We start from the raw sequence: 24,001 nt of genomic DNA on the forward strand, positions 1-24,001 counted from the left end.
AAAAGAAAATGGCTATTTCATAAATACTTTAAAAGCACTGATTGAAGTTCACATACTTCCTTTCTCCAGTACATCTAACACCTTTTAAAAAAAATTTTTTTTTTTTTGCTTTCTCTTGTGTTCAATGGACCCCTTGTCCACCTTTACAATTGACTTTAAAAAATAATACTTCTCGTCCTGGCACTGTACCTAATCAGTGCTGCTGACTGGCTTAAGGCAACATTTAAACATTCCACAGTGAAAGAATAACCTGTGCCAGCAGCACAGGCTTTACATTTCACACTGATCAGCAATGCTTATATTCATACTTCAGTACTTCAGTAAGTTTATGTATAAAGTCATTTAATTTTACAGAGAAAAATTACAGTATAGAAGAAAACATCAATTTAGTCATAGCCTCTTAAATGGTGTGCTTCAGTTTCTGAATCAGTGAATAACAAATAAAAAATCACAATCATCAGTACAACAGATGTTACAGGTAGTTACAGATTTTATTTATTAAAATTGAAAAGTTGACTAATGCAAAACTTTCTTCAAGATAACATCATGGAAGTTGAATAAAATCTGTAACTTTACATGGTTTTAACCCTATTAGCTGTACGTACTTTCTACTTAATTAGCACCGATATGCCACTTACATACCAGTGAGGAAAACAGATCAAGTTCTTGAGCTTTAAACAAACAGGAGGAAGACATAACCCTTCATGCATGAGCCATATAATAAAACACTGGCTCCCTATTTTCTGCGAGGCATGCAGTGCTGCACAGAAAAGTGTTATCTTTGGGCAGCAATACCTGAGTCAGCCTGGGTCCTGGAACATGTACGGCTACCTAGCATTATGCCAAAGTTCATGAACAAAGCCCCACCTTCTTCTGTGGAGTCTGTTTGGCTTTTTAAAGTGCCTTGCAAACCCAGCTCAACTGCTCCTCAGGGCTGACGTACAGCTTCCACATACTGCAGTGCCGTGCAGACATAGTAAAGTTACTTAAGGATACTGTTTTAAGTTATAGACTTCAGAAGTACTTGCTGAGAGCTCTTAATCATGCAGTTTTGCATACTCTTCCTGCATAACAAAAATATGTACCCAACCAGTAAGATATAAACGGTTCATCTCCCTAGTTTAGTAGTTTTGCTCAAACATGCTTAAAAAAATTTGCAAAGTAAGTTTTTCTCACAGTGGGAAGTGTGTTAGAGAGAACTGTTTGCAGTATCTATATTCTTAAAAAGATAAAAATGCCTTGTTTTAAAATGATAAATGCTCCATGAGCTGTAATCACTTTCTTAAAGACACTGAACTGTAACCCATAATGGAAACTAGAAGGTAGTTCTTCTGAGCAACAATATAAATGCTTAACAATGACAAAATACTCAGTGTTTTCAGTAAATTTCATAGTGGACCTATTCAAAGTTAAACATTCTGTACCCTGTGAAATTTTGATAATTACTTAAAAGCAAGCTTTCTTTTTTTCCTGCAAGTATTGAAGGAGGAATTGAAGACACTTCCTTCCCAGAAGTATCCCAGAGCTGAGAACAATTTAAAGATAAGGGTTTCTGTAAAGTTGAATCTATACAGTAAGTTAAGTCTAGCTTAACCTAACGTTTTCAATGAAAAGACAAGTTAAAACCCAAGCATTTAATTTTAATGTACTACTACTAATCCAGAATACTTCCTCTTGTATGATCTTGAATACGGCCAAGGTAATTGCTACATATGTTGTCTTCCTTGTAAGTAAGTTCACAATCTACATGAAACAGTGAAATGCACACACAGCACAAATCCTACTGCATCTATCAGTGCTTATGTACAGGATTAAGAACAGTGCAAATACTAGCATTCAGCCTACTTTCATTCTTGAACTACATATTGCTATAAATGCATAAGAACAAAAACCTATTATGCAAGAGTAGTGACATTTCCAAGCCTAATTTACTGTAAAAGCACCTTCAGTTAGTTTGTAGAAATTTACCATCTCTTAAATAATTTTGGTTGCTTCAAAAGCTGAAATATTGTAATAACAAAAAAAATCTGAGATTATGAAGTCATGTATAAGCACCAGATTATTTAACATTTACAGTGCAAGACTTAATTTCTGTAAATAAACTGATTTTAAATCAAGAGAGGCTATTCTACCAGTTCTCAATAATTTTTAGCTTCCTAACACATATAGAGTATAACTTCCTAAAAGATGAAGGCACCTGACTTTACCTCTGGAAAAAAGCTCTGTTGCTCAGAGTTTATAAAAAAAACAGGTAGCTGAGGATTAAACAGCCCACTGACCCAACAACTGGACAGCCAGTCACCCACAGAGCAGCAGTACCATCTTGCACCACAGGATATTAGAGCTTGGATTCTTCATGTAGACTCTTGCTCTTCACACCAGAATGACTCAAGTGCTATAAACTGCAAATCAACAAAAGCAACTCTACTACAGTAAGTATAAGTTGGAAAAAATAATTTCTCATCTGAAATTACAATCTGAGAGCACGTCTGTTAGGAATAGCCACACCTGAACCCTGCCTTGTTTTGAAAAGAAACTGTTACATTCATAACAGCCACAGGTAGGTGAAGGAAAAACACAGTAAATATTGTTCTCAAATCACCAAATTAAATCAGAAAAGTTGGAGCACAGCACAGAAGCCTGGAACAGTAACTAGGCCCAAAATTTTATTAGAAACTATTTATGCAAGTTTGGTCTAAAGAATTTACATTGTGTTAAAAAAATACTTTGATTGTGCAATAAATAAAGCTATTTCCCCTCTTCTTCCCAGTACCACTGTTTCCAGACTTCAAGCTATACAAGACACAGCTACTTTCAAAATCATGCATGTACATCAAGGAGTTGAAGTTAACAGCATTTCAGCACCGAACATACATCATTCAATTAGGCAGATGACTCTTCAGTCCGAGTTCAAGGCTTAGAGCACTCTGTGAAGGAGAGATGCTAAAAATCTCCCACTAAAGCAAGGAGTTTATGTAGTACTAGAAACTGCAAACTAGTACTAGATTCCCAGTACCCACACAATAGTAGTTCATTTGTTAAATGTTTGTTTATTCCACAAGTTCTTTAATTTCAAGAACACCAAATGACCATTCATAATCTGAATAACCCCTTACAGGCAAGCATTCTCAAACTGAGCAATGTTTGTTTTTCAAGTATCTTGACATCAGCTCTGAAGTCTGACATGCAAACAGTTACTTGTTTCTCTGTGTCTAGCTCCCACAAAATAAAAACTCACAGAACTAAATTCTATATCTCACTTGTTATTTCTTCACTGTTTTACAGAAGATAATGTAAACTGTACTTCTAAACTTAGAAATATACTTAATTATAAAAGGATAGTGAAATAAGAACATAAACAATAGTAAACAATTCAAAATGTTCACAGTGCAGGGCATGATGGAACCCGTAAGGTAGATCACATGCCACCACACTTTTACATTGTTTTAGAAACCTTACTGAGAAAGCAGAAAGCAATGCTACTACAAGAAACAGTACCCTTATACAAAGAAGTAAGTTATTGCATATTTATCACATTTATTTGCAACTCACATTAAGGCTAGATTTACTAAAATCATGACATATGTATAAGCCCCACTTTGGGTTGCTTAATGAAGCAACCAATTTCTCTTACACTGAACCAACCTTTCACTACAAAGAAAAAAAAAAAAAATGACCCAGTGAATATAGAGGGCAGCCAGCATCTCCTATTCATAGGACACACTTGCTTCCTTCCAAAGACTTCCTCTGTCCGAGATATGATCTCCCAGACAGCTGACAGAAGCTCCAAGTTCACTGTTTCATCAACATCCCCTTTATTTCACAGAGCACTAGATGAAATATAACTAATTTATCTGAAAAGTCAACTTACTTATTAAAGATTTCCACAGCCTGATATTTAATCATGCCTTAGGAGAGTCTTGTTAACTCCACAGGCAGTAGCAGCCTCAGGATATGAATACAAACTTCTGCCTCACCATGAGTAAAGGCACTTTTGCTGGGAAATCAACTACTTGCACTAAAGAAGTAACTGAAGATTAGTTTTCACCTGAAGCTGAACAACATAACCTCCTCCAGCATTATCCCACCTTCTCAATTACTGTTCTTCACCATTTACTGTTTCGAACAGCCTTTGGATACTTTTTTTTTTTTTTTTTTTAAAAAAAACAAAGTGAGACAAAGCTAGATTGAGCTATTTCACAATTTGGTCTTGAAAGACAAGGCCCTCGGGACTCTTGTCCTCCAGAAGGAGGAAAGGCTGCAGTCTGTTTCTCCTGTTGACTGATACAGAAGTCCAGCGTTCGTATCGCCAAGATTATTACAGCATTAGAGTCCCAAACCACCTGCTGACAGGCAGGTAAATAAACCAGGAGATAGTTCTAAAGCTATTTCTGAGGAAAAGCACTAGGTAACAGATCAGGTAGGGTAGATGAAGTAGGGTGGTTGAAGGAAGACCAGGATTTTGGTTTTGGATGACACGAGTTGCATAAAGACTCAGTGCATGACCATACACTGTGATGAGACAAGGGCATAGTTCATTCAACCTATGAAGTGACCAATTACTCACCTTTATTTTAGAGAAGAGTCCATTTTTAAATCTGGGACAACATGCTTGCTACCACAAGCTACTGTGACAAATCATTTCAGTGCATTTCTCTCAACTGCAAAGCATGTGTTCAAAACCCCTTAACTTGAATCATGAAGGTGATTTAACAGTTCGTCACCTCAACTCTTACTGTTTTTTTGACACCCCCCCAATCTTTGATATTTTTACTAAGAAAGCATTGTAGCTGAAAACAACTGAGGCTACATCATTTAAATGCTAACTGCAAGTGCAATTCAATACTACTGGATATATACAGAGCATACACTACACAAGAGATCTGAGGACAACAGCACAGAATACAATACTGGACACCCTTAGAATAGTTATTGCAAGCCTGATTAAGCCATTTAGTGTCACACAATGACTCTATTATCCATGCACCTGCCTTCCTCCTCAGCAAGATCTACAGAGGCTTATTTACATTCAGGATAAATTCTACACTAGTAACCTCTCACAGACAAAGTTTAAGCTTTTCTTTTTTTGAAAGCAGCTGCAACTGGGATAACACAAAATTTTGCAACTTCTTACCCAGCTGGGGACAGTGCATAAGAGTTGAAGCTAGACACTGAATGGCTAAGTTCTACCCAGTTTGTGTATCCTTACTGAAGACAGAAGCAGAGTAGGTACAAGAAGTCAACATGCTATAGATTTGACTCCAAGTACCACAGAGAGCCAGCCAACAGAAACTATCAGTGTGAAGGAGGACAGGTATTTTGGGCAAGCAACCAGGACAGAGAAATGATGACAGGCTGAGGCTAGGTTTGAAATGTGCAACTTGGTTTCAAAATCACTATAACAGAGGAGTCCTCTGAGAATCAGTTTCATTGCCACTGCCATAATATTGCAATGTACTACACAATGACTAACAAGTCCAATAATTTACATCAGAGAAGTTAAAGTTTAGCAAGCTGGTATACTCCAACAGTTAAAAAAAAAAAGTCAATGACATTCTACAAATCACACAGCAAGTTATAAAAAAAAAACAAAGAAAAAAGAATGCCCTCTAATGCACAGCTAGGAACAAGTGAACTGAACACTGGAAAGGTACTTTTGTGGACAAAGGCTATACTGCATTTAAAGTGCAACACTTGACTATGCCACTCCCATACTGCAAAGAGAACAAACCCTTCCAAACCACCAGTCAGTCCCTGCATTGCATTTAAAAACAAACAAAACAAAAACAAAAAAACTCCTGAGAAAGAGTAAGGCTGGATGAGAAACCCCCTCAGTTGCAACAGGCAAGTCTGATTTTTGTTCCTAGTAAGTTTGCTGTCAGAGGTCAAAACTTTTCATTATGGCATCATGGTCAAACTTGAAACTCAAGAAAGCTCTTGATGAGAAAGCAAATTTGTAATGGCCATTGCATGCCACAGAATGTTCCTCTACATGTTCTGGCAGTAGGTCTTCACTGGAGCAACACATCTCATATGCTGCATCTGCTTAAAGAGAAAAAAGCATGAAACAAATTTTAAAAAATAGTTATCAATAAGAGTATCAATAACAATACAAAGCCATACCTCAAATGTATATTCAATTAATATTTATGACAAAACCTGTATGTCTGGTCATAAACAGAAGAAGGTAACTCAAACAGCTGTGTTTACAAGTCAGCTAGTGGCTAGAACAAATCTTGAAAGTCACAGCAATCTGGGGACACTTTCAACAGCCAGTTTTACCCACAGGTGCTGTTTTGCAAGTCATTTCTTAATAAGGAGGAAAGAAATATGGCCCTATTTTCTGAGCAGTAAGTAAAGAACCATGTGCACTCTCCAAAGTAGTCCAGTAACAACTGCAGCTTATTACTAGCAGGACAGAAAGCCTTGAACCAACACTCAATTACCAGCATTGTGTTGACTCAGATGCTATTTTCCTAAATGAGATTTCAGTTACTTTTTACTCAGCCACCTGGTATAATCTGTCTTAATAATTAAGAAGAAGAATTGGAAAACCAACATGAAGCAGCACATGAAGTTAACAAAAAGGCAAAAAAAAGAACTCAGGCTGCTCTAGAAAATATGGCTTTATAACATTTGGTAGGTTAGCACACAAGGAAAACCCTCAAGCATCATTATTCAGGTGCCATCAGCCTGTAACACATGACAATGGATGAAAATTCAGACTGCACTTGCCTGTTTCAAAGTTATCTTGAAGTCTTCTTGGATTAAGCCTTTTTTCACATTTCTGGTTAAAAGAATGATTATACATTACACACTTCAAAAAAAAACTGCATTCTATTTCTTACGGGTATAGCTTAAGCATCAGCTAAAAGGCACGCTGTTTATATTTGCTTTAACACACCTCCTGATGCGTGAATTATTTTACTTATAACTCAGCATGAATTCTGTCATGTTACTTTATCTAGTAAGCACGTTTCAAGCCCACAAGTCCTCCAGAAGCATGCAACCTTTCAACAGTCAACAAACCATTTTTAAAATGCAGGCTTTTAGGGAAAAAATTTGAGTGCTGTCTAACGTTTTAAGCTGGAAAGGTCTTGTATATGATGTTGCAGAATCAAAGTTGCATATCCGTAAGCCTGTTCTTCAATTGGCTTGTCCCAAAAAGCAAGGGGAATGTATTTGCAAACACGCTGCTACTGCCAATTAAATTAGCATGTACTAGAGACACAAACTTAGAACTCTCCAGGGAGGAGTTAAGTTTTAGCCCCAGATATGCTGCTGTAAGTGTACAAATACAGACAAAAGTATAGCCCCTTGCATTCTGTGCGAATGAAGAGTTCCCTGGCCTCCAAATTCTATTAGAAAATTATCACTGGGACATGTACTATTTAAACTTCAAAAGACTGACAACCATGAAAATGCAAATGAAACGCCACGGAAGTATTTAGCGAAGCCTATAAAGAGTCTACAAAGTAACTGTGGAGTATTAACAGTTCCACCTGCTTCCATCAAGATCCTACAGATTCCTGTTAAAAGTTTTTTCTGTACAGCCAAATTTCTGGTCAGTCAATTCTTTGACTTTTCATTTTTCTACTCTCAGACCCAAACACAACTAACCATTTCTTGCTACAGTGAGGATTTTACAGGACAAGAATTTATGGTTTCTGCACTTTTACATGAAAAACAGAGAGAAGGTAATAACCACAAGCCAGAATGAGAAGAATCTAGCTTACAGACAGTAAACAAGAAACACTAAAGCCTGGACAAGCCAGCTGAACTGCAGGGAGAACTGGGGCTCACTGCTGCACAAGAGCCAACAGAGTAGAACTGGAGAGCCATAAAGATGGGGCGGAGGGGCAGATCGAAAAGATATTATATTAAAAAAAGAGAGCTATCTCAGTGAGCCTTCTCCCACCCAGCAGAACTGTGGGGACAAAGACAACTAGTTACTGAAGGAAAAGGTAACAAACCAGGAATGTCATACTGGAATTTACAAACTGCTGTAGTTCTACTATATGATTAAAAAATTATACAAGATTCTGGCATTCAAGTCAAGTCCGCATCTCAATCGTTTTGCTACAGAGAAGGGAAATAATAAGCATATGCATTACTACTTTGTATCTAATTGTTGCATAACAAAACTCCATGCCCACAATAATATATCACACATGAATAAATAATACACGTACTACACTGACTTATTATAACACGCTACAGTAGGCTACTACCTGAGAGGAACCTGGAAAGCTGTAGGATTGTCTACTGAAACAGCTGACAAATTTTCAACTGCTAAAATAAGACTTACTTCCAAAATACAAACTTTGAAGTTTAGTATGCTTGTCTATAGATGTATATGCATACAAGGTAAGAAATGCCGTATTTCTACAAATACATACCAAATATTCTGATCAAATATACTTTTGATAGATATGCGCTCTACTCTCTTTCAGCAGGACATTGGCCTGGACATTTGTTAAGCATTACTGGAACCTGGTAATGAGATAGTCACTGCATGTTTCTTACCAAGGTATGGTTTTGCTTGAGTGGTTGACTGTGGACTCCATTTGTTCGCTTCTTTTGGCTGGAAGTGTCTGGATACTGCTTTCTGCCATTGCTCCTCAAGCTCTGAGTCTGCCATTAAGTCCAAAACATAGCAAAGAGAAGAGTTTAAATGGCAGCATTTAACATCATTGCACTGATGCTTCCAACTTATTAGATAAAACTTTCTTCCAAATAACCTCAAAACATGTGAACGATATCTTTTGTAGACAAACTGAAGCACCCTGAAATTAACCAAACACTCATGCAAGTTACAAAGAGTCACCAACAGTTACTTAGTCTCTCTTGCACTGTTACAGACACTGTATTACACCATAAATTCAGTTCAGTGAGTTCCCATACACTGATGCATATATACTAGTGGTACCCAAAATACTTCAAAATGGAAGATGGAGGACACCAAAAGGGTGAGTAGTAATTGCTACCTATACCTGAAACAACACAGCTACCACCTGATACCCACCACCTCTAATGTCAGATAAACCTGAGAATCCCCAAGACTCCCCTCTCTGCCATGTTTTTATTTTTGCATGCTATAGTGATAAAATTCAATATTTTCGTTCCAGAGAGGAATCCTTATGAACAAAGACATGCATTTTAAATAGCCCAGATGCATATGTTTGCCTAAGAAACAACTTACCTTTATTTTCAAAACTTCAGACATCTCAGGATGATTATATGGCTTCTGTGGCTGTTTTGGCTTCACCCACTGCTCTCCTGAAAAGCCATCTGTAAACACCTGCTGACTACAGCGAAGTTTGGATCTAGTACAGGAAAACAAACAAGAGTTTACAACACAACTTCAAACCTATTGATAGCAGAAGAGAAATATGAAAGAATTTTCTGCTTTTTGAGAACAACTTAGAAGACAAGCTTAAGTAACCTAGTGTGGAAACTGTAACAATGCTCACTGCATTCACCCAACTTTGTTTTGCCTGCTGGTAAGAAACGTATGTTCTGCATAGACAGCAGGCTCAGTCCGCATTAGCATTTGTCCTGTTATTGTCAGTGTTGGTGCTGACCTGACTCAAATAACTGGAGCACAGCCTTCCCTTTGGGACTACAGGTTTTAAAGTTTGCTCTACCGCTTTTAGCTGAGCTGAATCAAAAGCCAGCAGCGCTTGTTCCCCTACTGACCCCCACAGGTTTTATCTAGCTAGCTACTTCTGACTTGACTTTACAGTCCTACTTTAGAGAGTCCTGTTTTGCCTCTGCGGAAGTGCCAAAAGCATTGAACTTCAAGCACTGAAAGTTATCTACCTGTTTTAGCTTCTGTTCCTTGGATTCCCATAGACAGGACTCAAGAAATTATCTCAGTTCTGACACATGTCAGAATTCACCAAAAAAAAAAGTGTATCATGACATTAATTAACTTACCATCCTATTTACAGTCCTATGAGATATGCCTGCAATTTTTTTTTTTTAATTAACCCATTCTATTACTGGAACACAAATCCTCAGAGAAAGAGAAAGGACAAGCACCTTTGTATGACCAATGTTTTATAGAAAGGATATAGAGGTGTTAAACTGACCTGGTTCTTACCTAGCTTTTTCCAAGTTGGGCTTAGAGGGTGTGCTCCCTGTAGATGAAAATCCATTGTCGCTATCTGAGGAATCCCCATTCCTTCTGGAAATCCATTCCCTCAACGGCCTATGAGCAAGGAGAAGTACAAGATCTACTTACTAAAACAAATCTAAAGAAATTACAGTTCTCTGAAAGGCACTGGCCTAGCATTTGCCTCATCTCAAACATACCTGATGAAGGGAATTGCCATAAAAAATTTGTTAGGTGCCAAACCCAGCTTGGACCTTGGGGTCATGTCATTTCTGTGGCATGGTAATTTGTCAATGGAAAACCACTCAATATTCTAGAAAAACAAGAAATAAAATCAAAATACCCACTACTGTAGCCTTACAGAACGTTACAAATGTGTATCAACAACAATTATTTCCCTTAATTAAATAATTACAATGGACGACTTTAATTAACGGACCACAACAGGGTTTTTCACAAAAGGTTAATTAACAGTGGGGTCGTTCTTCTGACTGCAACTACAGAGTAACAGATGGTACAGCACATACTCATTGCAAGATATGGCACCTAAAATATGAAAGGTACTGCTCAGCAACTAAATTCTGAATAAAGATTTCGAAAACCAACCAACCAAACCACTGCACACTGAATGACATAAAGGCAGAAGCTTTAAACAACTTTCAAAGCCACTGCTATTCTTGCTATTTTTATTTAAAATGCCATCAAAACTAGACCACCAATACTAGTTCAAAAATTATCAGAAAGAAGGGGATTTAGTTTGCAGAGTAAGTTTCAGTTTTTGTTATCAAAGAAAAAAACATGGGTAAAGGATAGTATTTGTGTTATAACTTATACATTATAGTTTTAACTATTAAAACTGTATACTTTGAAGAATGGGGAACGAAATCAGGAATTCTGAATATACACAGTGTAGAAGAACCCACATGTGCTTTTCTATTGCAGAACCTAGCCCCAAAGGCCCAGGTCCAGATAAGATGCATATTATGGAAAGAAGTTACAAACTGAACAGGTTTTCAACACAATTCAACAGAGAATACAAAAATGGCATGCCCGGTTGTATTACATCAGATGAAGATGGTGCTTCAGCAGGGAGACAAAAATCTGTCATGGTAAGAACTCTTCATCACCCCCACACAGATGGTCACTGTTATACAAAGCAGGGTATTTACTGTGCATTTCAAAAAACCTCAAAGTTCATCTTTTACTTTGTTTTTTGAAAAACAGGTCTCTAATGCAAGAAATTAAGAAACTCTTGTCTAGTAAACTACAAGTACCTTCTCCTATTTAGAAAGCCGGATGCCCTGTTCAGTGGCACCATCTGCATGAAAATATGGGCATAGCTGTTTTAAACTGAATTGCAATACAAGAAAGATACTAAAACTTCACAGATTATGGATATCAGGAACAAAATTTCCAACAAGTCTACTACCTGAGTCTTTGCTTCTCTCTTTCACAATACCTTTTAAAAGCCTAATGGTACACAAACAATCCAAAATAGTTCCCATTTTGGGTCCCCTTCCCAACCTCCTCCTTAAAATACCCTATTGTCTAAGTCTGGATGGTATTAGCCATGAAAGAGAGAACAAAACCCTTAGTTTCTCCTTCTGATACGTAGGCTTTTGTACATCACAATAATTACATCTTCAGAAGAATATGTAGTTATATAGCAGTTATAACTAGGAATAACATGAAATGATCAACACGTACACCACCTAAGAGAAAAGACGGGGAGAATTATAGTTTGACAGCATGCTCTAATGTTGTTTTCATGATGAATGGAGACATCAGACAGGTGGTCAAGAATGAGTCTTTGCAGTAGAGTTGCAAGACATTGACAAGACCCTACAGTGCAGAGATGCCATTTGTACCTACTGTTTGAGGTATTCATCATGCTTGGTATTTTCATTATTTTACAGACCATTAGCTTTAAAAATCAAGCTCCACAACAAGGTTTCTATAGATTCAAAGATAACACATACCCGAATTTCCCTTCTAGTTTTAGGGTTGAATTTTGTGTTCTTGGGAACTCCTGGAATGATGTACAGCCGTGCTAACTGATCATTAATTCGCAGCTCAATGTATTCTTCTTTGCAGATATAATCTTTTATGTCAAACCCAGTTTCTTCAAACACCTGAGAAGCATATAGATGAAATCAGTGTCCGTATTCAGATTTATCTTTTCAGAAACTATCAACACAAGGGAAGGAATGACTATTTTTTCAGATCTATCCATGACAGCAGACGACTGCTGGGAAAAGCAATAATGCAAAAATAAAAGCAAAAAATGCACAATAATAGAAGTATCTAATATCCTATGTGCTTTACATTTCTCAAAGACAGACAGACGTATAATAAAATTTGGAACAACTCTATTACACCTTCATGTAGCTATTTATAAATATGGATGGGGAGTCTCTAGCTACTCCTCCATGCTGCTGGATGCATGGAAATCTTATTCACAGCAAAAACTACTATTTGGGGAGTAAAAACATCTTCAAATTTTAGCAAATTTTACTTGCACCTCAATTTTTCTTCTCTTTGAATAATCCTTCTACTTCATGAACCTTCTACCCCCAATACATATAATTTTTACATTCATAACAAAACCCAGCAATAGGGTAGCAAAACTTTTACTACAAAATTCAAACTGCACGTTCACACTGACAAACAAACTTAAAACTGCATTGTCAGCTACTCTAAAGAAAAAAATACGAGTGTTATACCTGCCGGAGATTACTAGAAAGACAATGAGGTTTTAAAAGAACATTCTCTTTGCATATTTTATGGTCTTGCAGTAAAGGCTCATAGATTCACAGAATGGTTTGGGTTGCAAGGGACCTTCAAAATTATCTAGTCCAACCCCCCTGCTACAGGCAGGGACATCTCTTCCACTAGATCAGGTTGCTCAAAGCCTGACTTCGAAATATTTACTTTTGACAACATTCTCAAATATACAGGGTTTACAATATAAAAAGATTCACGACAAACACACCTAATAGCTTAAATGAGATCATGCCTCTAAGCTTGCTAAGTAAACACTCATTTTTAGAAACTTCCTAGTCCTCAAAATCTCTGCAGGAAATACAAGTACTCAGAAGACATGCAGGATTGATACCACTGTCCAAAATATTTCTGCCCAGTCAGTGGAACATGCATGTGAACAATCACTCACAGAACTGAATATTAATCCCAGGGCTATTAAGCCCCACTGCCAATAATCCAAAGGCATAAGTCCTCAGTTAAATTTTTAAAGACCAGATTTAGAATTAAAAAGAGGGACAGGATCTTCAGTAAAACCTCTTCTCAACCCCCATCTCCTGTGGGTACATACAATGAAAAATGGAACCAAAGAACTGCATGGAAAATAATAGTAGCAGAAAATACTCAAAATATGTTATGCAAAACACCAATGTATGTATCAGTTGTAAGTTCCATTTTTGAAAATGCAGAGGAAATTAAGCACAAATAGGACAAAAGCAGAAGTGTTTAATACAAAGCAAATAATTGACCAGTTAGTCTTCAAATTAGCACATACAACCCCTCTTATATCAAAATAAAGAAACAGCCATCTTCCCATGTAACTACACTAAGAACAGCAGCTTAGGGAAAAAAAAAAAAAAAAACAAAAAAAAACAAAACAAAAAACAAACCCAAAGAACCCCACCATGTGGGAGTAAATGAGATAGTCTTTTACTTTGACGAGATGCAGCTGTGCCCTTGAGGCTTGTTACAAACAAGCTTGTGAAACTTAGAGGCAGAAAAATAAGGATGAGATTGGACACATCCCTGAAAGAGGAATTCACGTGCACCAGCTTGAAGAACCAGTAAGTAACGCTGAAGAGACGCGTGGACGCAAGACAGTAGCCAATGAAATGGGTTTTGCTTGCTCATGAACACTAGATCATATTATAAAAGGGATAGATTGTAAAAATAAAGTGTCATTGTCGTTGTTGTCGTCATCTTCACTTGTCTTCGCTTGTCTTCGCCTAAACTCACACGCGGGGTCCGTGATTAATTGCCACAAATGGTGACCCCAACGTGATTTAATCCTACGATGTGACTCGATCCTACGACGTGATTCGATCCTACAACGTGATTCGATCCTAAGAACCGTGGACGAGAGAGCGGCCGGTGGCAAGCCCAGCTGAACTTTTTTGCAGCGCTGAACTATACTGCAGCAGACCAGAGAGCTGCTTGTCGACAATCAGTCGCCTTGGGAAAAAGAGGTGAGCAGCTGGGAATGGGAAAATGGGGGTGAAAATGTGCTCGGAAGAAAAATCTATTTTGCGTATATTTTTGCGAATTCTTGCAAAAAGGGACATAAATTATGATGAAGGAAAGGTTCGGTTGTTGTTAACTTGGCTGCGAAAAAACGGGCAACAAGCGAACGCAGTGACTGTGCTCTGGCGACACAGCGTTTACTGAAAGACTCTTTAGAACAACTGGAGTCAGGCCAAAAGGCTGCAGCCTCTGCTACCGCTCTGGAGCCAACCCTGCAGGGCACGCCCGAAACACCGCCATCGGGTTCGTCCCCCGACATGCCCTTGCTCGCAGGTGCTCCGTCTGCACCACCCTCCACCCCGCCGCGCCGCCCCTGCCCTCTGCGCCGCTGTCTCCTTCACCTGCTCCTATGGCTTCAACACCTCCGCTGGACCTCCCGACCCCTGCAGCCAGTACCCCTCCACTTCCCCGCCGCCCCCGGCCCCTGCTGCGTCGGCACTCGTACCGCCTTTCTCTACCGCTCCCGATGCCGATACTCCACAAACCCATAATCAATTGCCGCCCGAGGAACGGGGGGCGTCAGCCGCTGCTGCGAGGTGGCAAAAGATTAGACACCAAGCGTTGCAAGCGGGGATACAGCTTTTTGTTCAGCGGTAGCGTGTCCCGTCATACGCAGCAACGCAAATGTCCCCGATGAGCATGAACCTTTTGGCTATAATGTTTTAAAAGATCTACAACAAACAGTTGCCGCACATGGACTGGGTTCTCCTTTTACCCAATCCCTGCTACGGGGAATATTTACAAACGAAATAGTACCATTTGATATATGCACGCTTACTAATCTTATATTGACCCCAACGCAAAAGGTGATCTTTGAAAGCACCTGGCGTACCGCCTGCCAAAATGCCACAATTATCAATATGCAGCGACAACAAGGCGACCCTTTACAAGGGGCAGGACTCCCACAGCTTACAGGATTTAACAGCCGCACCACAGAAGGGCCGAGTTTTTACAAAATCGCTACAAACAGGTAATTGGGAAGGTCCTTTTGATCTGCTAACCTGGGGCAGAGGGTATGCTGGTGTCTCAACAGATGTAGGACCTAAGCGGGTACCTGCAAGGTGCGCAAGACCGGCTCTTGCATCGCATAACAAGAACGAACAGCAGAAGACACTGAACTCCGAGAAGACTGATGGGGAATCACTTATCAGATAACTCCAAATTAATCCATAGAGCCATCAAAGATTTGAAGTTAGCAAATTGCAAGTCAGTGATGGATTTGGTTGGCTGAATCACTTACTAACAAGTTGGGGAATTGGCTGGTGGATAATGTCTCTAATCAAAATGGGTTTTTTCTTGTTACTACTATTTTGCACTACAATAACGATAGTTTCTTGTCTAGTGTCTTGGGTACAGAAAATGCTGTAGAATATGATTAAACAAGCTTTTGTAGTAGAAACACAAAAAGGGGGAATTGTGGGAATAAAGGAGATAGTGTTTTACTTTGACAAGATGCAGCTGTGCCCTTGAGGCTTGTTACAAACAGGTTCACAGGAATGCAGCTGTGGCCTTGAGGCTTGTTACAAACAAGTTTGTGAAACATAGAGGCAGAAAAATAAGGATGAGATTGGATACATCCCTGAAAGAGGAATTCCGTGTACCAGCTTGAAGAACCAATAAGTAACGCTGAAGAGACGCGTGGACGCAAGACAGTAGCCAATGAAATGGGTTTTGCTTGCTCGTGAACACTAGATCATATTATAAAAGTGATAGATTGTAAAAATAAAGTGTCATTGTCATCGTCGTCGTCATCTTCACTTGTCTTCGCCTAAACTCATACGCGGTGTCCGTGATTAATTGCCACACCACCACACACTGTATAAATTAAGAGAAGATATGCTTTTCCTCCATACTTACTCTTTCTAGTAACACCAGTGTTTTCCCTTCCTAAATGATCTTTCCAGATGATTTAAGTGAATTAATTGTAGAAACTCCTTTTACCAAGAGAACCATCCATTTAGTATGGTTTTACCCTCATCAACTTCTGAAACAGTACTGAACTGGGTAGGCACTGTCCAGTGAAGACCTCTTCAGTTAGACCTTATACAGATGCAGTCAATGGTTTTAGACCTGTGCTGACTCCAGTAAAAGCAGTTAAAAGATTTATGCACAGATACTACAGACATCCCAGTTCCTGGCCACATGTAGGCCTTGAAGAATTTGTCAGTTTATCCACAATGACAATCCACCTTCACGGAAAAAGGTCATAGCAACAGTGTTGTTCACTAGTGTAATCTAAATCAATTCTCCAAATTAAAAACACCACCAAAAGATATTTTTCCTAGTATAACTGTGCCCACTTTAATGCTTTTGTTAGCATAACTTGAAGCAAAGAGGAAGGCATACTTCACGTCATTCCTTCCAGAAGCAGTTATGCCTAGTTTGTCCTGTCCACTGTGTTGTGGTCCATATAGTTTTATGGTCTCTTCTCCCTTCAGTTCAGTCCTTTAGACCAACCCTAAAAACACCTGACTAGTAAAAGTTCAACTGAACAAGCTATTTATGGGGTAGGGGGAAAGAGACATGCATTGAATAACCAAGTTAACCTAACTAATTCTCTGCTTATTGTTCCCCAGCCCTTGAGTTCTGCAATGACAGCCTGCTGCACCTGTAGCTCAGGTGTTTCCCTCTTTGGCAAGTCATTTGAACACTATATAAATAATGTTCTACACTCAGAGACCAGTAACTGCTAACATGAAAGTGTATTTCATGTGTGTCCATCGCATAATAGTGCAATGTTAAGATCTAACACCTTCTTTTGCTTTTCCAAGTCCACATTATATGCAAAGCACCATCAGGAAATCAGAAACACAGGATTTTTGATTCATGCATCTTTGACAGGTATATTTAAAAAAAGTCCATGATTTCTCAGATACTGATTCAGTCCAACCATGAAGAAAACCAATGCATCTTACTACTTTCCCTCATCTTAACTTTCCCTCTCAAAAAATCTGGATGTATTATGCTACATGAACATTGAGTTTATACCAGTAATACTCTTTTACAGGCTATTTTTAATATGCAGCTTCACTATATATCTAGGTCTCCAGCAGCGATAAATCCCACAAATTATCTTATTTTTCAGATTTTACTTGCCATATACATTGATGCTGGTTCTTGCATCACTGAAAAACAGAAAAGCAAAAGTTCTTCACAATTTTTACATAATCCTCAACTCTTTAGCCTCTTCACATAGCCCAGTGTACATAAGCTAAATTCCCATTCTTCTACCGTTTTACAGTTATGGTGGCCCTTGAAATTAATATTTCAAAAGCCACAAAGTACGTAAGATTTCCCAAGCACCCAAAATAATCCTTAAATTGATAGTTCAGCAGAGAACTTTAAAAATAGTACTCACTTAACTTAGTAAGTTAGTGCAAAACAATTAAAAACATTGAACAGTGATTTTTAAACTATATAACCACACCCTTAATTATCACTCTGGAACTCAGGAAAGCAATAAAAGCTACAGGAGAAGACTCCTGCAGGAACAGACTATTTATCTACCTGATTTCAATACAGAGATACCCAAGTAAAATGTCCTTTCATCTAATGCATATATCCTGCTCTCAGCAACATTTCATTTCTTTAGCTTAAATTTAAGGGAATCAAATATAACTCACCTCTCTAGCAGCACAGTCATGAGGAGCCTCTTCTTTATTTACTTTCCCTTTTGGAAATCCCCAACCAGACTTTGCTAAATAGCCCTGAACCAAAAGAACCTGCAAAATACAAGGGAATGCAACTGTCAAACACCCACTATTCAAACCAATTTCTATTAAATGTCTTCCCTTCACTGTCCCCTGCTTCTCCAAAAAGATACTTTACCCTGGAGGAAGGAACCCATTAGGTTTTCTGTGTTCTAGCAAGAACTGCAAAATTTTTTATGGGATCATGCAACTCAGAACAAAAAAAAACCCAAAACTGAGTAGGAAAGCAAGCAGAAGTATTTTTACTGTCTCCCATATTATATTTCTGTACACACTCAACAGCGTGAAGTAACTGTCAGGTCTTTATGAATCTGAAGCGCTTTTTTTTCCTGCAGATGAAAAATGTAAACAACAAAAAAATTACTTTCTGCCAGCATATGCCATCCTTCCCTCTAGCCCTTCACAACTATTTCCATACTTACATTTTCAAGTGTCTCATCGAGAATAATTGCACCATAGGTTGGCACTCCCATTTTGTATTCTTTCCACTCATCTAAAACCTTTTTTACATCTTCACCTTGAGGCAGTAAAAAAGGGCAGTGATTGAAGAGTACAGCAGCATGTTAAGGAAGATAAACTTAAGCATCCAGTTTCAAATCACACGCAGACATACAAAAGACACCCACTCAACATTTACAATAACCACGCTCCCTCCCCTAAGTGCTTTCAAGATATATTCTCTTGGAAGTAAAAAAATATTATGAATAATCCATTACCAAACTCTAAAGGTCGGAAAGCATCAAGTACTTTGGCAATTCAATACAAGCCGAGAGAGGAAGCGGGAGCGAGAGAGAAGATGGCACATGGCTGCTTGTTTGAAGGAAGGTCTCCCCTAATTTTGAAGAAAAAGTACCCACATAACAGTTATGTTGAATATGTATTACTCTTAAACACTTTTTTTTTCATTTTGAAGTGAGTGAGACAGACAAAAATACAGTTTCATCTCCTGCTTGAAGTAAGCGGAGATAAATTTTTCCCACAATCATTTGTTAGACTATGGTACAGAATCTGTACTTTAGTATTTACTATGCAAAAAAAAAATATTTTTAATGTCATGAAGTTACAAAGATCTAACTTCTAATACACTTTACCAAAACTCGCCAAGCAGAGAACACATGAACGACCTTTATAATTCTAGAACTTTGAAGGCAAATCTACAAGTCCTTAATGAAAGTATTAATATTATATATTACATACAAAATTATATTACCAATTAAAAATATTCCATAGCAGAGTACTTAAAGATACAACACTGCAGCAGAACTAATATTTCTGGCAAATGTGAGCTGGAGAGGGACAGATGTAATGAACAAATAATGTCTATTACACTGTATTTTTCCTGTACTGCCTCCAATTACTAGAACAATTCTGTTGGTCTGAAAATATATTTATAATTAAAAACATACCTAAAATAAATAAAAGATACCTGCATAATATCAAGCAACAGAAAATTATCATATTTTTACAGTTAATTGTTAAAAGCTGTAGTGTTTCAAAGTACATCCCTTACCAAACTAACAGAGAAGTATGTTGTGTAGTGCAACCACAGACAGTAATATCGTGAAAGTTAGAAGCAGTACTCCAATCCCGCGTCAAGCACATATGGGAAAAGGTTAAAACTAAAACATTGGCTGGATGAAAGCCAGGAGTTTTTCCCCAGCAAGGACTAGATAGCGTACATTCCAGCGGCCCTTATAAGCTATGAAAAAAGCAAAGGCCAACCGTATGAATTCAGTAAAAATGCACCCTCTCCCCACCAACAGAACTGTTTCTTGGAGCAACTGTCAGTAATTCCAACAAATACATAACCACTGCCCATGGAGGAATACATATCACCTTCAGCTACATTAACATTTATGTCACTATTTACTTGGAAAGGGATTAAATTAAGGAGACAAAACACCACAAAGAGCTCCAACAGCTCATCTTTGAAACCAACCTAATCTGCCAAAGTGCAACCATGAGGAAAAATCCTCAAAGATCAGAAATTACCTGTTTTCCATAGTTCTTTAGCAAGTCTGAGAAACACCCCTTTTGTGGATGCCACAAAATGATGGAAGCAATGAACGGATAAAATCACATACCTAGCAATACTAACTTTTAATCGCTAACACAGAAACCGACATTTTCCTGCAAGTACGAAACTTCATTAACAATATTCAGTTTGCACTTTATTCACTGAGACAGAAAACAATCACAGTAATAAAAAGGATATCAGCTTTAGCAAATTCTCTTATCCCACACTGAGGTAATCCTGGTGTGTTTTGCATGTAGAAATCCAAGTAAAACCAATGGGCAAGTTCAATCTGAAAGCACACTCTGATTGCATTGTCTCTCTCTTCACTTGGAATATGCAAAATAAATCGGCTGCCAGGAAAGAAGGAAGAGTAAGATTAGCCCAATCTATCGATTTAAATAAATCTAACAATAAAAATGCATTGCAACAGTGGAATTCCTGATCCATCAGCCCAGAGAAACAGATGAGCAGATCTTCCTGGTGGTCTGGACAGCAAAAGGTTTTCACATCAAAGTATAACACAGGCTGACACAGACAAGGTGCTGCCTTCAATAGCACCCACGTACAGGACTCACACAAAACAAAAGCACAGAGAGCCAAGTCCCCTTCTCTTCTTCAGCTGGCAGAGGCAGACGGTTGCTAGTGCAGGCACAAACTTGACACTCTCCAGGTTCACAAGTACATGCACATTCACTGTCCCCCAAGTACCAGCACGGCTCCCTCTGTCCACCCAATACGCCTGCCCAGACCCCAGGCCCTCACACCCATCACACAGGTCCCTGCCTCATCGGCTGGCCCGGCTTGAAGTTTGCCAGCAAGTCTGTGCACACAACAGGTTTGGGGAAGATAAGACACTTGCCCCCCCACCCCCACCAGCTGCCACCAGGCACATGGGCTGCAACCTACGGTTCTGCTGCAGCCGCCGGCACTCTGCCCCTCGCTCACCTCGCTCTCCCAGTTCCCCGGCAGTAGCTGGTGCTCAGGACACTCGCCGTTCCCACCCCAGAGGCTGGAAGCCGAGACCCCCACCCATGCAAGCAGCTGGCACTGAGACATCCCCCCTCACTCCAGTAGCTGACACCCTGTCCACTGTCACACGTAGCTCTCATCAGCAGCTGGCACTTCATCCTTGCAGCACACATGTACGTGGGGTAGAGAGTGAGATTACGCACAGAGAAAATTAAGAAAATATTTAACTAGGAGATGTAAGGAGGTAGGACAGACTGTGGCAATTGGGTGAAAAGCTCAGCCAGACGTGCATACTGACCCGCCCAGTTTTACAGCCCCTCTAACAACCCTTTCTGCCTACTCCTGCTTTGTCCCCACCCTGCTCCCCTTCCCCTGCAGCACCCCTCCCAGCCGGGTGCACACCCCCAGTTTACAGCCTTATCAGACGGAAACGCCAGGCTGATCTTCCTGGAAGCGGTGCCTGTGATGTCTCGATGGCCCATCTATTAGTGGGACTGGCAGGTTTGTTTCTTGTCATTGTTTCCACTTTTGTTTTCTTAGGTCTGTGTCTGTATATTTTTGGTTGTGATTTTCCCCTTTTTCCCTCAGTTTCCTAGGAGCAGGCCCCCTCTCAGATAAACTTGCTGGAATGAACATTCCCACACCCCCACACACCCTCATCAATCAGTGGCCAGGTTTGGTTCTCATCACCGCCTCCCTTATCACTCCTCCCTCAGGTTTGTGTCCCTGTACATTTTGTTTATGGCTTCCTCCTTTTCTTATTATCCTGTTTTCGCATTAAAAAAAGTCCTTGACCAGATACCCTTAACGAAGCAGATACTCTCCCTTACATAAATAACCTTATTCATTTCAACAACATTTTCCTACTTGCCAACTAAAAACTGGCAATACCACCCCCAACTGCTCCTTTCTTTTTGAAGGCTCTATTACTGCTGAAAATAGCCCTTACATATAAAGCTGCTGTAGATTAAAGGTAAAAAAATAAAAGTACATTTTATTTTATAAGTAGTTGATAATGTTTTCTTGCCCCAGCACTGCAGCTGAACGTAAATCTGAAGATAACAATATGCAGAAGTAGTACCAAAGAGGAATAAGAACATGCCAACGTTAGGCTTAGAGTCACAAGAGCAAAGCCAATTAGAACACTATTTATTAATCAAAAAGTGACCTCCTAAGTTACTCAGGGTAACTGAAGTACTAACAACAGGCACCTCTAGGCTGTAGTAGGTGCAGGCGCCCGGATGCCTGCAGCAGGGGGCTGCAGGGTGGCCCCCACTGCAAAGAGGCTGGGGCTGCCCCACGCTGTTCACAGCTGGCTCCAATGGACCCACCGCAGGGCACAGCTGAAGCCAGCAGCCAAGGTGGTGATGCCTCTAGGAAAGCATATTTAAGAAAGGAGAAAAATGCCAGACAGGCAGAGGAAGAGAGAAAAAGTGTGTGAAACAGCAGCCCAAACACCAAGGTCAGAAGAAGGAGGGAGAGGAGGTGCTCCACGGCAGAGCAGATGTTCACACTGCAGCCTGTGGAGGATCCCATGTCCAAGCAGACGGATATTGCCTGAAGGAACTTCAGCCCATAGGATTGACTCCACACTGGAGCAGGGGCAAAGCATGAGGAGGAAGGAGCGGCAGAGATAAAGTGTTACAGACTGACCACAACCTCCATTCCTCACCACCCTGCGCTGTTCCAGAGGGAGGAGGTAGAGGAGTTGGGAAGGAAAGGGTGAAGTTGAACCTGGGAAAAATGGGGATGTAGGGGAAGGTGTCGTTTAAATTTTCTTTTCTTTGTTTCTCTCTATCCAAATCAACTTTAACTGGCAACAAACTAAATTAATTTTCTGCAAGTCGAGTCTGTTTTGCCCATGATGGTAACTGATAGGCAACCTTCCTGTCTCATCCTGAGCTACAAGCTTTTCCATCCTATTTTCTTCCCCATCATGAACTGGGGGAGTGGGTGGCTGGGTGGGCATCTGGCTGCTGGCCAAGGTTAACCAACCACAGTCCTGAAGTCAAAAGATGGGGTAACAGCACTTGCTTATAGGAGAAAGAGAGCACCACGAAGCCCCAAACCCTACATTAAGACGTTGTACCTCCACTTTTTATTCAGTAAAGAACAACTCAGTAGCACAAGACAGCACGACAAAAAAAATTATGTGGATACCTGTGACTTGTTATTTAACAGAATGGGTCAGAGCAGTCCTACTGAAGTTTAAACACACAATCATTTACCAAAAATAGAATAAATTGTATCCTGGCATTGTGTGATTCTAAAGGGATTTCAGAGCCTTGGGGCGGTTGGTCGAAGGATCAGGTGCGCAGGTAGTGTTTTCTTCGATCCTTTCAGTAGCAGGGAAGAATATTGAACAGAACAGGCAGACCCAGCTGATCAAGACGTGGCTCCAAGGCTGGCATCATCAGAACATTGTTTTTTTCGATCATGGGATGGTCTATTCATCCCCAGGTCCACTGACATCCAATGGGATGCACCTTTCTCAGAAGGGGAAAAGGGTTTTTGCTCAGGAGCTAGCAGGGCTGAATTAAACTGGATTGGAAGGGGGAAAGAGACAATACCAGGCTAGTCAGTAACAAGCAATGGGATGGCACGCCGAAGTTCAAGGAGCTGCGTGCTACTGAGACTCAGGCTGCTCCACGAGGCAACAGGCACAATGAACCACACTTGAAGTGTTTCCACACGAATGCACGCAGCCTGAGGAACAAGCAAGAGGAGCTAGATGCCTTGGCCCAGTCCCAGAGATACGACATCATAGGCATAAGCGAAAGCTGGTGGGATGAGTCCTGTGACTGGTATGCCATGATGGATGGTTCCAGGCTCTTCAGGAGGAATAGGCAGGGCAGGAGAGGTGGGGGGTGGCATTGTATGTAGTGGAGGGGCTGGAATGCACAGAGG

The 24,001-nt window shown here is 39.8% G+C and overlaps 1 protein-coding gene across 2 annotated transcripts in view; it reads right to left on the reverse strand.

Moving 5' to 3' along the window:
- Positions 1 to 325: 325 nt before the first annotated feature.
- The window catches only part of DCP2 (decapping mRNA 2), a 34,123-nt gene continuing 10,447 nt past the window's right edge, over positions 326 to 24,001 (reverse strand). Inside the window, exons 2-11 of one of the 2 annotated variants that reach the window (XM_087742150.1) lie at positions 20,324 to 20,475; positions 18,531 to 18,658; positions 18,022 to 18,120; positions 12,097 to 12,249; positions 10,318 to 10,430; positions 10,106 to 10,213; positions 9,203 to 9,326; positions 8,527 to 8,634; positions 6,736 to 6,787; positions 326 to 6,042 (exon numbers count right to left, since the gene is read on the reverse strand). In XM_087742150.1, coding sequence (XP_087598276.1) covers positions 5,879 to 6,042; positions 6,736 to 6,787; positions 8,527 to 8,634; positions 9,203 to 9,326; positions 10,106 to 10,213; positions 10,318 to 10,430; positions 12,097 to 12,249; positions 18,022 to 18,120; positions 18,531 to 18,658; positions 20,324 to 20,475 — 1,201 coding nt within the window. In that variant the 3' untranslated portion in view covers positions 326 to 5,878. Of the gene's footprint in view, positions 6,046 to 6,735; positions 6,788 to 8,526; positions 8,635 to 9,202; positions 9,327 to 10,105; positions 10,214 to 10,317; positions 10,431 to 12,096; positions 12,250 to 18,021; positions 18,121 to 18,530; positions 18,659 to 20,323; positions 20,476 to 24,001 lie in introns of both variants that reach the window. The other variant, XM_087742149.1, reaches the window with a different exon arrangement.

This window comes from Nipponia nippon, unplaced genomic scaffold (assembly GCF_047370975.1).
Source record: "Nipponia nippon isolate SJK-2023a ecotype South Korea unplaced genomic scaffold, ASM4737097v1 scaffold_8, whole genome shotgun sequence".
Lineage (NCBI taxonomy): Eukaryota > Metazoa > Chordata > Aves > Pelecaniformes > Threskiornithidae > Nipponia > Nipponia nippon.